This window comes from Nematolebias whitei, chromosome 13 (genome assembly GCF_014905685.2).
Source record: "Nematolebias whitei isolate Nwh7 chromosome 13, NemWhi1, whole genome shotgun sequence".
In the NCBI taxonomy this organism is placed as follows: domain Eukaryota; kingdom Metazoa; phylum Chordata; class Actinopteri; order Cyprinodontiformes; family Rivulidae; genus Nematolebias; species Nematolebias whitei.
In genome coordinates this window covers 15,929,334-15,946,232 of record NC_056510.1, presented here as the reverse complement: position 1 = coordinate 15,946,232, position 16,899 = coordinate 15,929,334, and the positions used below count along the sequence as shown (strand labels likewise).

General features: G+C 38.8%; 2 protein-coding genes across 2 annotated transcripts in view; one reads left to right on the top strand and one right to left on the bottom strand.

Moving 5' to 3' along the window:
* LOC119419557 (E3 ubiquitin-protein ligase SH3RF3-like) overlaps positions 1-3,524 on the bottom strand; it is a 111,221-nt gene extending 107,697 nt beyond the window's left edge. Inside the window, exon 1 of the mRNA XM_037686902.1 lies at positions 2,812-3,524. Coding sequence (XP_037542830.1) covers positions 2,812-3,207 — 396 coding nt within the window. The 5' untranslated portion in view covers positions 3,208-3,524. The remainder of the gene's footprint in view (positions 1-2,811) is intronic.
* Positions 3,525-13,591: 10,067 nt separating this feature from the next.
* edar (ectodysplasin A receptor) overlaps positions 13,592-16,899 on the top strand; it is a 124,800-nt gene continuing 121,492 nt past the window's right edge. Inside the window, exon 1 of the mRNA XM_037686901.1 lies at positions 13,592-13,789. The gene's annotated coding sequence lies outside the window, so the exon portion shown is untranslated. The remainder of the gene's footprint in view (positions 13,790-16,899) is intronic.

Sequence of the window (16,899 nt, the reverse complement as noted above, 5' to 3'; positions counted from 1 at the left end):
TTTTTTTTACAAGCAGTATCTTGTCTGGTTGTTGCAGTGATTGTTTTCCTGCAGAATTGCCCACAGACTTGGATAGACATGGGCAGACGTGCAGTATATGACGGCAGCCATAATGGATTTTGATATGGCAACCCAATTTTTTGACAGGAAACTTTCTTACATCTAAATGTAGCCACACACCTAAAGTCACGTATTTTTTTAAAGTTATCCAACTCACAAGATGGACAGATGGACAGATGGATGGAAGCCATTTCCAATCCCCCTCTTGGCTCTGTGACGGGAGACAAAAACTATAAAGCACCGAGTTTCAATGTCACATGCAGTTTAAAGCTTGAAACTCTACAAGCTCTGGTTTGGAACTGAAAAAGCTCCTCGACTGGGAAGACAAACATCTTACAAGTCCAGTGGCTTTGTTTCTAAACTCTTATTGTGGTCTTTTCTGCTCGCATGCCTCATCCACTGGAGATTTATCTGGTGTTGAACATAATTCCAGACCGTTTTTCATTTGCTGCTCATGTGTGAATAACTTGAAAGCGGATTGTATAAGAAGGTGAGATTTTCAGCATCACAATCCAAATTGATCATGATGAATAAAAACAGACATAACTGAGCTGCGCACGGATGAAAATGGATTGCCGTTGTCCAAAAGATAGAACAAGTGAAATTGTCTGATTCATTGAACAATTAAAAAAAAACAAGCTTCTGTAAAACTGAAGGACTTCAGACGTACAAATAGTTGACTAAGATTCCAGCTTTCAATGAAAAACAAAAAAATCTAAACTAAGACAAGTATGAAATATAACCTTTTGAGCAATATTAACGTCACGATTAGTGTTCTTTATTGGTGTTTTATTTCACGCTTTGCAAAAAAAAAAACATTTTCAGCTTTGATAACTTGTAACGTGGTACTAAGTCAGCAACAGAAGCCAAAAGGAGCACAGCAGGAGGAATGACTGGTTTTTCTGCTGACTCAGCTTGCATTCCTCTGCTTCCCTTCCCATGGCAACACATTCATCCTCATCTAGAAACCTCACCTCTTGAAACAGAGGGCTTTGTTTTACCTCTAGGACTCCTTCAGTAACTGTGTGTATAAATTTAGTAGTACAGTGCAGCATTACCTCAAACACAGAGTTAACGCTTCAAGACCCCTGCTCTTTGTGTGCAAACAGATCTGCAGCCAAACAGCATGCACACACACATGTGCAGCCGCATGTGTGCACCTCAGTGAGGAGATTAATTTACACGTTTACCACAAAGCCCAGGACCCAGTAGTGCCTGGAGGAGACTTGGGCAAAGTGTCTGCAGTGAATTGAAGGTAGCGGCTACAGGCGTGTGTGTACATTTAAGGGTGAGAATGTGTGGCAATAAAAGCCAAGCACACCGTGGAGTGCCTCCTCATGAGGCCCTAAAACAAGAGCAGAGTGGACACAACAAGAGAATCACATCGTGTATAATACTTTCTGACTTCCATCTTATATAAACTGTAAATCAAAATGCCACTTTGTGCTTTAAAACAGAACAACTTTCGACATTGCTTAATTCATAATCAAAGAGGAATGTTTGTAATTGGCTTTTACAGAGTTCCTTTATGTCTGCCCAATTCCCCCCCATTAATGGTGCCGTTTCTCTTTTATTGTTTCTTACAGTGGAAATTTCACTCAGTGGATAAATGCTGCTGCACCTTATCACAATAAAGAGCTACACTTTAATCAATGGTCAGCTTGCTGGACAATTCAACTCCTCAACATGGGAGGAGGATTAGCAGCACTTTCATTTGCAAACTGTATTGCATCCCTCTCGTTGCCTCACAACTAAACTCTCCGTGTGCTTTTGGAGCTACTGTATAGGTCTAGTAAAGTTTAAAGGTTGTGGCATTTTAAATGACAGAACAGCGTGATGTATTTTATAAACTCAGAGTCCATAAAACACAGTTTCTTCCAACAAGATACCATTGACAAAAAATTCCAAATAAAACCAGCACGCTGACAAACAGACACACTTTTCATTCCACAATACAACCAGATATTCCTGCTTCTTCACAAATTGTTTTTTTTTTTTTTTTAGATTTCAACTGAAGGCAAGGAAAGGCAATCAACATTTCTGAAGCTCAGCGCTGCTGCTGATATCACATCTTACCGCCACATTGCAGTCACATTCTTTAAGGCAACAGATAATACACTGGACAGGAAGTAAACAAGACTCCATTCAGCTCCAGATGAGTGGGAGATATGAAACCTGCAACAACTGGACCTAAACATGGAGCTGAATGTACTGGCCTGTTCAACCTTTCACTTTTACCCTCTCTTTCAACTCAGGTAAATATGCCACATTAAAAAACACACTATTAGCAATTATATAGCAAATATTAATAGCAAAATCCCAGTCATGAGGTAACAGCAGGCAGGGCTGCACAATACATTGAAAATCATAGAGTGCAATACTTTAAATATAGATTTCAAGTCCCATGCGCTCATGTTCTGCATAATAATATATTTGATCACCTCTGGCCTTGATGCTCACATCTGCTTTAGATGATAAAGCGAGGGGAAATGTGTTTATGGCAACTTATATTGTCATCATATCTCAATATGGTGCAGCTTCTACATCAGGTCAGCTATAACACTTTTGTAAAATGTTTTCTTGTTTCAAAGTTAGCTCGATTTCCCCATGCTGTAATAGATCAGTGCAAAACTTTTTTTTTTTTTCCCAAAAAAAGTTCTTAAAAACTTTCTTCAACCAGATTCTGTGCATGAGCAGCAACGTGCAGCTGGTTATATATACAAAAACAAGATAAAGCAGAAAGTGTCTAACCTTGACAGGGGAGCTCCTGGTGGACACCGGCAGCTCTCTGACTGCAGTGCCCGGAGGGGAGGCTGATATCCCGGCTGCACACCCCTGCAGCGACCCCCCTGCCAGGGACTGCCTGCTGCCGCCCCCCCGCTGCGGCCGCTGCTTGATCCCGTCCAGGAGCCGAACCAGGAGGATGTTGGCGGGCAGGTCGTCCACCCCGCAGTCCACCAGGATGCGGCACTCCGGGCAGCGGAGCTCGTTCCTGGAGCTGACGATGTTCTCCAGGCAGCGGCGGCAGAAGGTGTGCTGGCACGGCAGCACCTTGGCCGTGGTGTCCAGGCGCTCCAGGCACACCGAGCACTCCAACAGATCCAGCAGCGACGAGGAGTCGTCCATGTCGGCGGAGAGGGCGAGCATCTGGGCTTCAGTGTTCGCGGAGACGCCGCGGGGACTTTTTCTTCTCGTACCGTGGAAACGATCCGGGAGCGCAGAGCATTCTGGTGGGGGGGTGAACCAGCGAAAGGTGTCCACCGCGGACGGCGTCCCCCCTCTTTTCCCCCCGAAGTCCTGGCAGTCCTGGACCTCTCCGTGTCTCCTTCGGCGTGTTTTCGGTTTGTCCGTGGCTCTCCGAGCGTCTCCTCCTCTCTCCAGCAGCTGTGCAGAAAGCGGTGAGGTCACGCTCTCATCATCATCTTCCGCGCGCCCATCAGAATTGCGGCGCGTGCGCGCGCTCTCACCAGAAAACCTACCAACCACCACATGCATGCTCCTCTGCCGCTCAGGACTACTAAACTTTTTGTTTTTTTTCTCGTTTCCTGTCCAGCTCACACATCTATACCTGCTCACAGTTTTATGCGCCGATCAGAACCAGAACCTTCTGAGGATCCAGTTTGGAAAACAGAAGTTCATTGAGCTCAAGTTTGTCCAGTTTTTTTATCATGTTTATCACGTATATAATCAAACTCCCTACACAAAAGCCATATAAAACTAGATTAAATGACATATTTTATGCAGTGAGTCAATATTCTGATGTGAGGCAGGATCGGATTTCATTGCCGTGGAAACCGCGTCCATCTGACGACTCTGCAAAATGTGGTTTCTGGCGACACCTGGTGGCCATTCTTGTATATTCAATTAGATTTTAGAAATGTTAAAGTTATATAAAAACCGTCTAAACTAATAAATTAAGTAATATTATTGACAAAAGCTTATCCAGCTAACCATAAAAACAAATTTGGCCTCAAAAGGAGACAACATCACTGGTTTATTTTTATATATGAAGCTTTGTTAGACCAGAACGCCCTATAATGTACAGGTATTTGTTGTGGGATTTGACATGTTTTTTATTTATTTTATTTGTATTTTATTGAGTTCTCGGGGGTTTTCTGAGCTTGGTAGAATCCACTTCATGAAATAAAATCCAGCTCAAACTCAAGCGTATTGTTTTGTCTTTTTTAAGAGAACTTGGAGCTTTTATAAAGTTTACTATTACTAAATGATAATCACAAGCTGGACTTGTGTTGTGCTGATTCTGTTTCATCTGTTTTGATGTCAATTTCAATTTTTAGCTTTTAACTTTGCAATGGTTTGCCATCTTCACCATTTCTCCCTTGAAACAAGACAAAGCAAATATTAAAAAAACATGTTTGTGAACAACAAACCTTTTTTATATTTTTCTGCTGATTATATCCATCCATCCATCACAAGGACACTTATGGAGACAAATGAGAAACAACCATCACTCTCTCACTCACACTTAGGGACAATTTAGTTACAAATCAGCCTAACATGCATGTTTTTGGTCTGTGAGAGGAAACTGGTATACTGGGATTCATCCAGCAACCTTCTGACTGAGAGGTAGCAGCTTTAACAACTGAGCCACCATGCTGCCCTCTGCAAATTATAACCCCAAAAATATTCAGGGTTCATTTAACTCTTAAAATGTGACAAGGAATATTTTTTTAAAATGTCCCATTTTAACAGGAAAACAGCTCAAAAGTCATCTATTTTATAATTTATTTGTGTTAGCAAAGCATATTTTCTGTGAGTACGGGGCGGTTGGTTATCAATTTATTTATTTTTTTAAGTAAAATTTGCATCTTCATTGTATAGATGACAATTTTTTGAGCATTTTATATAAAAGCAAAAACAAAAACAAAAAACTGAACAGTGTGAAAATCTAAGCACTGATGTGTTGTGACATCAATAAATAGGTTTAGTAGAGTTGTATAATATCCAAGCTGAAACTGGTTACATATCCATCTATAAAGTGTTTGGACTCCATCGATCTGCAGCCAAACTGTATTTAAATGAAGAATATTTAACAAATTTATTTCAAAATGCCCAGGAATGATAAACCAACAAATAGCCCAAAAACAAAGTGTTTGAAAGTATACAAAGCAATAAGTCTGCCTAGTTTAACAGCAAGTAAAGATCTCTCTGAATGTTCATGAATTATGTTTATTAAGATTAGTGCAAACATGTTTTGTGAATTTTGAAGCCAAAATCAAGCTCTTATGTGTAAACGATTAAAACAAACAACTGGACATTTATCCAGTGATGTTCTGCTGCAAACAGAGGTTGCACCAGATCCTGAAAGCAAACATTCACATTCGGTTTTTGTCATTCACAGATTTGGATTTTTATTTTAATAATAATTAAACTTGGGTTTTTTTTTTGTCTAATGGTCACCACTGATTTTAGGATACCATGACAAGTCAAATGAATAATTAGAAAGCATGTCTTTCTCTGTGTGTATGACCTGTAAGTTGTAATGAGTGTTTAAAGCGCCACATCACAAATCCACATAATTTAAAGCTTTAGTGTGGCTGTTAGAGCTGAGATTAGACGAGGGTTGTTGGCAAATGTTTCAGGTGATCAGTGGAATGTCTTTTGGATTGTTGGGATGGCGACAATGTGTATGTATGTGTGTTTGTGTGTGTGTGTGTGTGCATTTTTGTTTCAGGTAAACTTGTAGGGGCCATTGTTTTACAAAAAGAAAACGCATTTTGGGAGCCATGCTCTTTACGGGGATCAAGCCAGGTCCCCATAAGGAAAAGTCTTGTTTGGGGGGGTAGGTTTAGGACTAAGATGTGAATTACAGATGGGTTAGGGTTTAGGCATGTACTGGTAATGGTTAGGTTTAAGGGTCAGGGTTAAGCTATAGAAAATGAATGGAAGTCAATGCAAAGTCCCCAAAAAGTACATTTACAAGAACGTGTGTGTGTATGTTGTTCAACAGCCAAGACCAAAGTTTTGCTTTGCTTGTCCACCTGTTCAGACCTGCTCTGCTCCCACATTTAGGAGGGGTAGGGAATAATTAAGGCAAATGTCTGTGTGTGAGTGTGTGTGTGTTTTCTTTCATGTGAGCATGTGTGTGTGTGTGTGACTGAAATGATGCCTTCCTCATCCAGGGGTGGGCCCATGATTTACCACCCACCATGAAAAACTCTGGGTGTACCGCTTAGAAATACAATAACAACAAAAAAGATGAGAAAGAAAGAAACGTGGGTGAGCGCTTATTAGTCGTTGTCTATGTAGTAAATGGCGTTTTAATATTTTTAATACTTAAGTTTGAGTTCTTAATTTGACAGAATAAAAGCTTCTATTAAAAAAAAAATAAAGAAAAGTGAAGAAAAAATGTAATTCCTTTAGAAATCATCCCAGAGTGTTAAACTAAGTTCATCTTATGATGACGAGGGACAGCGTTGTAGTCATTTTGGTCAAATGTTGTAAATGACGTTGTGCACAATCTCGTGCGTTCTTGCAAAATTTGTTGTAGCTCAAAGTACGTGTTGAGGATGACTCTCAGCTACTACCACCATTTGCTCAAAATCTGGAAAATGGACTGAGTTATTGCCATTTTTTGTTGTTGCTAAAGTCGACCAGCTGTAGCATCCAAAATCGATGCTACTCCTTTTAGTGTTTCATGAGATATTTTGCTGACAGACACAATAGACTCCAATAGTTAAAGTTATGACAGCCGTGCTCATGTGATCAGTTTGTTTTCAGAGTATAAGTTGGGGATCGGTCTCTGCTGCCACCACCAAAATTTATCTCAGTAGTGCTAAAACTGACTTCTGGGTTTTATAAGATCACGTAGCTGTGGCAGCCATCTTGAACTGAACTGACTAAGTTGTGAATGTACATCCAATGATAATTTCCTGAAAGTTTCCATTAAATATGTGCAATGATTCAGGGAATATTTGCCAATAAAATGGACTATAAACACACGGGCAATAACATTATCAACTTTTTGCTGTGATAGCAGGATGCTTTAATACAGCACAAATTTACAAAGATAAATCTAAAGAAATGCAAACTTTTTTATTTATTTATCCAAATACCAGATAACTTGTCACAATAGATCCTCAGAGAGCACAAAAAACATTTTTTTCTTTAACTATAGAGAAAACAAAAGTCACAGTAAATCAGTGTAAAGTGTTCGGAGCATTAGAAGGGTAACTTGGATACTCTCAGCACATTTTCTCCTTGCATTCCATCTGCAGAAACATGTCAATTCTCATAAGTCTATTTCCATCTCCGTGGCTGCAGAACATTGCAATGCCACGCCAAATCAGTCTCTAAAAACCTGTGAGCTTTTGTTGTTGTCAGGCCCTGATTTTGAATGCCTCACTGATGCAGTGGCCCATGGTGGCTGGCAATAAGCCCACATTCATGATGCATGTGTGTGAGTGTGTGTGTGTGGCTCTCAGTTATTCTGTCTTTATCAAAGCCACTCATGTCTTACACCGTGTGCCTTTCGTCTGTTTAACACAATTCTCTGCAGCCACTGATTCAGAATTAGAGCGGAACTAGAGGAAGTGAACAAAAATAATTATTGGATGAAAAATCCCCTTGATCCATTTTAGTGGGAAAGGCATGGCTCCCTGTAGGAAGCAGCATAAATGTGGATGCTGTTTGACCCGAACACATTATTTAGGAACATCAACCAACTATATGCTCTGTATGCTTTAAGTACATGAAAAAGACTCAAGTATTGGAATCTTACCATCATATTTAAACATTATGTGAGCTATAACTAATCCATTTGTTCTTGTATTTATTCTTCTCAAGGTTTAAACAGTAGCTTGTTAGTGGTACCCAAGTTCCTTAAGACCCAAGAAAAGTCTGTTATGTCCCATGAGCATTTAGGGTTGTGCAGCAAATTATGCAGCATAGTGGACTGCAGCAAATTGATTGTTTTTACAACTGCAGTGTGGTTATTTATGGAATGCATGTCGTCCTTTGAGAAATCCTGATTAAGGAAGTTATAGGAAAAAACACGAACTTTGTTCACCCTGCATGCTAATTTCAGTTCTTTCACGTTGTTTTCCTTCACTGCTGATAATCAGCATGGCCCTGTTTTACACAAAAAGGTTCCCCAAAGCTGTTTCTGTGTTCCCGTGCTGCACCGGTGACCTGTCTGGTGTATTCCGCCTCCGGCCCGTCGACCCTGCAAAGGATGATGTGGACACTGACAATAAATGAAAAAAAAAAACGTTTACTAAAGTTTCACATTCTCGTCTTTCTTCTTCATAAATAACACCATGTAATAAATGTGTGTGTGTGCAAGACAAATGGAGGGGGTTGAGGGTAACCTATAACATACACCTCTCTTTTTCCCATCAGCCAATGTCTTTCATTCATGTAAAAGTAGGTTAGCTGACCTGGCAGTTTCCATGGCAACCACTTCTTTGCTTCCATGTTGAAGGGTAGCTGGAGGCTTTGTGTGTACGTGTGTGTGCATGTGTGTGTGTGTGTGTGTCTCACAAACAATGTGGCCGAGGCATAGAGGAGTAATAACAAGGTCACACAGTCTGTCAGAGGTTGTTTTTTGTTGATTATGATGTCATTTTGGTTTTATTTGAACAGAATGAACCACATATTTAAGCCAACATCTAGAATACAAGACTTTTGGGGTAAGCATAAAAATGCTGCTTTTATTACCATTTTTGTTTTTTATTACCATTTAAAGTCCTCATAAAATTACAGTACAATTCACTAGCATAGGTCTAAGATTACTACCGTTTTTTTCTTGGACTGAAGTAAACAAATTGGGCCTGAGAAGGGTCAAGAACAGAACATCCCATCGGAGGCAGCTGCTGTATTCCTCTGCATGATACAGCACAGCAAAATATAATGTTGATCTTAAGACTGTGCAAACACTGAATATAACCCACAAGTTATGAGAGGTCAACAAGTTAACATAAATACAAACTAAATTAGTTTAGCATGGTTTCTTTGAGAATATTCTATAAAATATTATGGCGTAGAAACAGGAACATTATTTGGCAGCCTTTCCACGTTACATTATTACACTATACATCTCCCCCTAAGACAGATGGACAAGGCTAAAGCCGCACAATTATGTTGAACAAGAAGAACGGATGAACTGATGGAAACCAGGATGATTTCTGCTTTGACATTTTCTGACACTCTAAAAGTTTGTGGTTCTTACATTTGAATACAAAGCCTCATATATTCCACCAGGGTTTCAGATTTAAATACCAACATTTAATTAGTGGGCGGTGCAGTTTCCTTCCACAGACCAAAAACATGCAAGTTAGGCTAATTGGTAACTAGGTGTGAGTGAGAGAGTGAATGGTTGTTTGTCTCGTTTGTCTCTATGTGTCTCTGTGATGGACTGGAGACCTGTCCAGGGTGTCCCCTGCCTCTCACACAGTTTTAGTATATGGGATGGATGAAATTCAAACAGCAAAAATGTCTGTTTGGTCCTCCCATTTTGACTGTCACCTCTTTTAATCAACTAGATCGATCTTTGGTCTCTCCAGAGACAATAATAGTCACTGGATATCAACTACTGTAGATGTTATAGTTAAAATATTTTGACCGCTGAGGTAAAAAAAAAAAAAAAAATTAATGTCGCCTTTTCAGAGAGACCGAGCTTTTGATTGTAGGCTACTTCAAATGGTTCAAGAAAGCAATTTATTTTAGGTCTGCGTTTTAGTGGCATTTACACGTTTTTTTTATTAACCTTTATTTATTTAACCAGGTGAATACCATTGGGATCTATTTTGACAGATCTATTTTGCAAGGAAGACCCAGGCCTGAAGGCAGTCTAGCATTCACGTTTTTGGACTGTGGGAGGAAACCCAGGAAAAACTCACACAAACACAAGGAGAACATAACTCGACCCGGAAGATTCAGCTGGGGATTGAGCAGGAGCTTCTTGCTGTGAGATAACAGTGCTAACCACTAAGCTGTCATTCTGCCCAATTTTAGTGGGTACTCAGTGGTTCTTTAGGATCTATGAGAGTCTTTTATTATCATTTATATATTTTGAACTTTGACCACTTTTTCACCCTCTGTTCAGTCCAGCTTTTGTACTTGAACTGTATCTTTGGACCGGCTGAGTTCTTTGATGGTTTGTCTGGTGTGTGCCAACACAAAAGTTGTTTAGAAGCCTTTTGATGCCCGAGTCATTCACAGCTCCAAGATAAGCAGCTTATTAAAAAACAACAACAACCTTCCTGACAATGTTAAAAAAAAAAAACTTTTACAAGCATTCAGAAAGTCTTTAGAAATATTGCTTGAAGCTACATTTAAAGAGTACAAGAAAGTCTAGGATTTTTGAAGCATCCTTTTAAAAAAATGGCAAAACTGTTTGTCATTTCCTTCTATGTTAATAATACAATTATTGATTATGAAATCATTTAGAAATGTTTATGTATTGATGAGACACCAGCAAAATGCCCAGTAAATACATTTGGAAACCACCTGAGTAACTTGCATTTGAAAAACTGTTACTTTTTATTAACCTTCATTTAGCAAACCAAGAGATCACAGATCTCTTTTGCTGGGAAGGCCTGCACCTGAAAACAGCCTAGCATGCATGTTTTGGAAAACCAATTCCTAAAACAACCTGGAGCATCCAGCTTGTACGGTAATGGAATGATTTAAAAATACTCTTTATTAAGGTTTGATCCATGATTTTGTGAATAAATGCTGTGGACCTCACTTTCATACACTTCTTTGGTCTGTTATCAATAATACAAGAAGAGATGAAGCTGGTGCCACATGGCTCAATCCATGTCAATGTAGTAAATGATTAAATGAGCAATGAAAACATAAATGATCAAATGCTGTTCTTCTGTATTCAAGATACACAGTTTACAGCATGAGATGAATGTACATACGTTACACTCAATTTAATGTGTTCTAATATATCCTATTAAATGAACTTCATCATCTTGTTGAGTTTGTAATACTTTACTTCAAATCAAAGTCCTTGTGTTTAATATTCATCTGCAGAGCTTTTTTTTTTTTTTAAATCCATCATATTAAGTAAAAATTCATTGATATGTTATTGTCCAGCCTGTGACACACCTGCCCCCATTCTCTTTGCAAAACTCTTCACGCTTGTCACCTCCGCCTCATCGTCTTCTTGTGTAATTTCTTCTCTTCATCCTTATTTTTTATATTTTTTTTAGGGAGGAAGCCTTGAAATGACATCAATGAGGCTGTGCAGGATGCAGGGAAGACACGAAAGGATGGAGCAAGAAAAAATAAAGAAAACAAAGTTACTGAGACGGAGAAAAAACAGGGATGAAAAAAAAAAGCATCAGTAAAAGACCAGAAAGAGAAGCACAGACACTGAGGAAGAGAAAGTAATTATAGGACTCCCAGTGTCTTCAAAGCCCACTTTTATCTAATTCTTCCTGTGGCTGAGAAAAAGAGGAAGCAGCGGAATGAGAAGAGGAAGACTAAAGTCCAAGCTTTAGTCCGATCCAGACTCCAGGCACCAGCCGGCTGCATCAAAGACTCACTCAGACTCATTCATGTCTTCTGTTTCAAAGACGCGCATCGTCTGAAGGGAAATGTTTTGGTGGTGAATGAAACTAAGATAAACAGGAGGGGGGTTCATGTGAAGTACTTAAATGCTGGTGTTCCAAGAGGAACTGTTGTGATTATTATTTATTGTGAAACATTTTACTTAGCTGTTGTTGAGGTGTTAGGGTTTAGTAAGCAAAAGCAGTAATTAAAAAGTGCTTTTACAGTTTCTGATTATGATACATAATGACATTTACAGAAACTTCAATGTGGCTCATATAATATTTCATACGCTCTTCAGGAACTTGTGTTAAAAAAAAAAATCATTAACTGAACATTGTTTTAGATAGCTGATGGTTCACCTCTTTGTTCCTCAGAGATTTGGTCTTTCTGCTGGACCAGGTGATGAAGTGGTGAACGGTCCACTTCTTTAACTGCAGGGTCTGTCAAACACTTGGCAACATTTCTCATTCTCACTGCAGTGCTTTGCTATATTTGACAAATCCTGCATATGATTTGTAAAATATATCATATTAAAGCACTGTAAGTGTGGTAAATCAAGTTAAGCCCATTTAGTTAGTTATTTTTTCACTAGACTAAACTGATACCAGCTTTAGATATGCCAGCACACATTTTTTGCCTGTCCCAAACAGAGACTATGTGGAGACTGGTTAAATAAAAATGATAGTGAACCTCATTGAACCATTGTATCTGATGGCAGAAGGCAATTTGCATTTTTTCTATATTTAGTTAGCATTTTTTTCCTTAACCGTTTATTCATTGTTTAGTTTTGCGAGGTATATTTAAGTATTAGTAACAGCAGCTACTAGAACAATAACTAGGGAAGAAAATATTAACTTTATTTTAATTGAATTTTTGCACTGCCTGAAAAGATTGTATTGTAACAGTATCACCCAGAACAAAAATAAATACATTCAAGCGAAAAGTTTGAATGATGTTGACAATACTGACTGATGCGAAGTACAAACTTACAGCTGTGCATGTATTCAGAAACAAGACCTGGAAAAACACATTTTAAAAGAAAGTACTTTTTTTGTTTTTTCAAACATATGCTGATGAATAAACCCAATATATCTGGAGGGATTTTGTGCTTTCACAAAGCAGCATGAAAACATTTGGGATAGATTGTGTATTTTTAAAAACGTGGGTTCGTAATTGAGCTTTATAATTAAGTTGGTTGACACAGAAAATACTATTTACTAATAGGTCTCCATTAGGAGTCAGAAGGATTTTAGTACCTGACTGGGCAGCACAGTGGCACAGTTAGAACTGCCGCCTCTCAGTGAGAAGGTCACCAGATCGAATCCTGTTTCCTCCCACAGACCAAAAAACATGCATGTTAGGCTGGTTGAAACTCTAAATTATCCCTAGTGAGTGAGAGAGTGAATGGTTGTTTATCTCATTTGTCTCACTGTGTCCCTGTGATGGACTGGAGACCTGTCCCAGGGTGTCCCCCGCCTCTCTGGATACGGACACCAAAACTCAGTGGGATTAACCTGTCTAAATAAAGGTTGAATGAAGGAGCCCCCACGACCCAAAAAGAAGAAATGGGTAAAGATAACAGATGACACTTGTCTGTTCACAGTTGGATGTTAAGTTACACTGCCTTTGAAAAGATATGTCCTTCTGCTGCTTGAATTTGTCTCATCCCTGGGATTTTCTGCTTCACATCAATTAATAAATAAATAAAAAAAATCCGTCTCCTGTTTATTTATGCTATGACAATGGCCACTAACAAAGTTGGTTAAAATACATGTTAGGAATACTTTTAACTGCCTACTTTTATTATAAAATCCGTCCCAATAAATCCGCTGCAGCTCATGACCACCAGATGGCGCCGTCGAGTTGTTACCTGCAGCGTAATTGCCTTCACAAACAGTCGGTCTACCTGCGTTAATCGGTTTCTCTTTCAGGGTGGAGAAGAAAAAAAAATCACTAACTTCCTTTTTCTCTCTCTCTCATCAAGGAGGAGCCTGCAGACACACCGACATGCACCAACGTGGAGGCTGAGACACAAGTCGGACTGTGCGGAGTGAAACCTCTGAACTCAGCAGGCCGTCTGCGATGCGCTCTTCCTGTCACCAGCCAGGAGACTCGAACCATCACCGAACCATCAGAACCGAGCACTGGTCCACCGATTGTCCAGAGAAAGCTGAGCAGGCAGAGTCAGGGCTCAGAGCTTCAGGTAGGAACTCCAGGAACTTAGGAATGCTTTAAACAGACTGCTGCAAGACTTTAGGGAAATTCCTGAGCAACACTTTTTCTTTTATGTCACACTAACGTGAGTTTTACTCTGATGTTACCTCATAGATAAAACAACAAGTAGTACTGGTTTATTGTTGCATTGTGTAGAATGTCATTTAAAATCCTATCGTTTGTGCTTGATTACTGTCTGTGTATTTATGAGACTCAAAATAACAATACTTTTATATACATACATACATATACATACATACACGCATACACATTTGAAGTCCTGAACAACATGTTTGAATGAACAGAACCTGTGTTTGTTGTGAACTGCATGGAGACTCTGATTAGTGTTTGATAATCATAAATATGCATTTACAAAAAAAAAAAAAATGAATGTATAAAAAAATAATATTTGAACAATGCAGAGGAAGTGTCAAATTATTCTAAAGTATGTGGAGAATAGTGTGCATGTTGGTGCAAATGTTTTAGCCCAAGGAGGTAGATTTTTTTATTTTTTTTTTACATCACTAGTTTTATTGTTTAGACATCAGTAATTGGCAGAAATAACGTCATTTCAGACTCAGAGTTTCTTCGTCATTTGCACCACATGTGGTACATGTGGTGGAATGACATTTTGCACACAGGGTCCCAGTTACATTCAACATTAAAATGTAAAAGAAAAACAGTAATAAGATGTAAGATATGAACTAAGAAAAAAACATCAACTAAAAATGTGCTAAGCACTAGTAACATAAAAACAATACGCCGAACAGCAGCATGAACATGAGTCTGATTTAGAGTCTTAAACAAGTTTAAGAAGTTTGACTTTATTTAAAGGTGCTCAGTATGTTCTTATGAAGTCTGCCTGAAATTAAGAAAAAAATATCATAAAGTAGAAAAACAAAACCAGCATTTTTTTTTCCTCATATTATTTACTGATTTGTCCTTACATTTTTTTTTTTTTTTTAATGACAGCATATTTTTCTGCATACCATTTGTGTACCTAACAGCCAAAGTGACTAAAATAGCACAGTAATGGTGACATCCATGAAAAAGTTTGGGATTGACTATTAAATGCATTAGTATGTATTAATTTTGTTGACTAAAATACGCAGATAAGATTCCACGGGGTTTCAGCAGAGTGATTTGTTTACATTCAGTGCGTACCTGCATTTCAGAATACATATTATATTAAGAAAACTACAGGAGTAAAGTCTTTTAAACTACATTATTTGCTATAGTTCAGTATAACCTTCATTTATAGATTGATAGTTTGCGATAAACACCATTAAGTTTGTTGGAATAAAATAGTTTGGTTTACCGATTTATTTTTAATCATGACATTTTAAAACAATAGCAAGTTCATCATGTTTAAATCATGAACAAGTTCATTTGTTTTGTATGCTTTTAAAGTTGTGTTTATTTGGGCATTAGTGCATTTGTGACCCATGCACACCTTCGTCATCTGTCTGGATAATTGTTTTCTTGGTGCCGCCTGACTGTCCCGGGCCCTGGGGCCCCCCAGGGAAAGTCCTGCCCACAGACAGGCAGCTCAGGCTGGCTGGGGACATGTCAGGTCCTGCCGTGCCTCTGAAGTCTCCTCACCGGCTTTGAACTGAAGCTGCTGGAGGAGGAAATCAATCCGTCTCTATCCTCTGTGTCTCTCTCTGACTCCCCCTGCAGCCCCCCCCCCCCCCCCCCCCCCCCCCCCCCCCGGGCCGGCCTGTTGCTGCCGTTGCTCCAAAAAAAAAAAGAAAAGACAAATCTTTCATGTTCACAGGTAGAAAGGCAAAAGCAAGAGTCATAGAAGAAACAGGAGGGAGTGTAACTCATCTTCAAAAGACGTTTATATGGTTTGTGGGGATTAAAGGGATGAAGGTGGAACAACTGACAAAGCGGGTGCCTGTGGTCATGAGCATCCAATATGAGACTGAAGCGATTCGTTTACTTACTCACCGCTGTCACTTCGAGCTGCGCCGTACTGGAATCCACACATTAGCTCTGTTTATTTTGGAATGACATCATAGGAAGGAGAGGGGGTTCTTGTGTGTTTTTCTTGTGAAAGTTACGGCTGAGATTTATGCCGGATCACAGCTGATTTTAATCCGACGTGTCCATTTGCCCCACGAAGAAATTTATAGAGCTCAGGAGGCCTTCTGGGGTTGAGCGTTTTGGAATGCTCCACACATCTAAGAGGAAGCTCGGCTTAACACGTCATCCGGAGTTTACTTATGGAAGTTATTTTGACACATCATATTGCTCCAAAGAGTAATTTATTGATACTTTTACTGTTTGGGGGATGCTTGTACCCACACAGTCAAACTACCATCAGGACCATCTGCTTTATTAGCTTCGTTCCCACAGGCACAAAGGCACTGGAGTTGTTTTAATTACATTTATACAAAGCATATAAAAATACTTAATATCAATATGTTTCCAGCCAAGTTTGATTTATATACTTTAGAAACAAAAGGGCCTTTAAAAAAAAATAAATAAATAAAATCTAGAGACAATGATGTGCTTACATCATAGAGAAATTGGTCACATGATTTCACATACACCTTGAATTAGTGGCATTCAACCTATGCTTGAACTGGCAGATTACAAAATCTGTTATTCTGATTTTTTTCCAACAAAGATAATTATGTTATTGCTTCAATTAGCTTCAGTGTAACTCTCCTCATTTGCCTCACTTATGTGCTAAACAGTGACTGTATACATTAGCCCCATCTGTCTCAACCAGTCTGCCTTAACTTTGCCTAAACACTCTATAAATTCAGTATGCTTGCCATCGCTGCATAATGTGGCATTGCTGTTAATTTGTGTCCGGTTACAAGTTCAGACAAGCCTCCCACTATATGCACTGAATAATTTAGTTTCAATGAAACTCACATCTCTGATTTTGAGCCTGTTAGTAGTACCTGCAGGTCTGTGGTGTAATGAGGACTATCTATCTACTAGAAAGACTGTTTCACTTTGGCATTAGGGCTGCACAACAGATGAAAAATGTCTCATTATTGCAATATAATAATAATAATAATAATAATAATAATAATAATAATAATAATAATAATAATAATAATAATAATAATAATAATAATA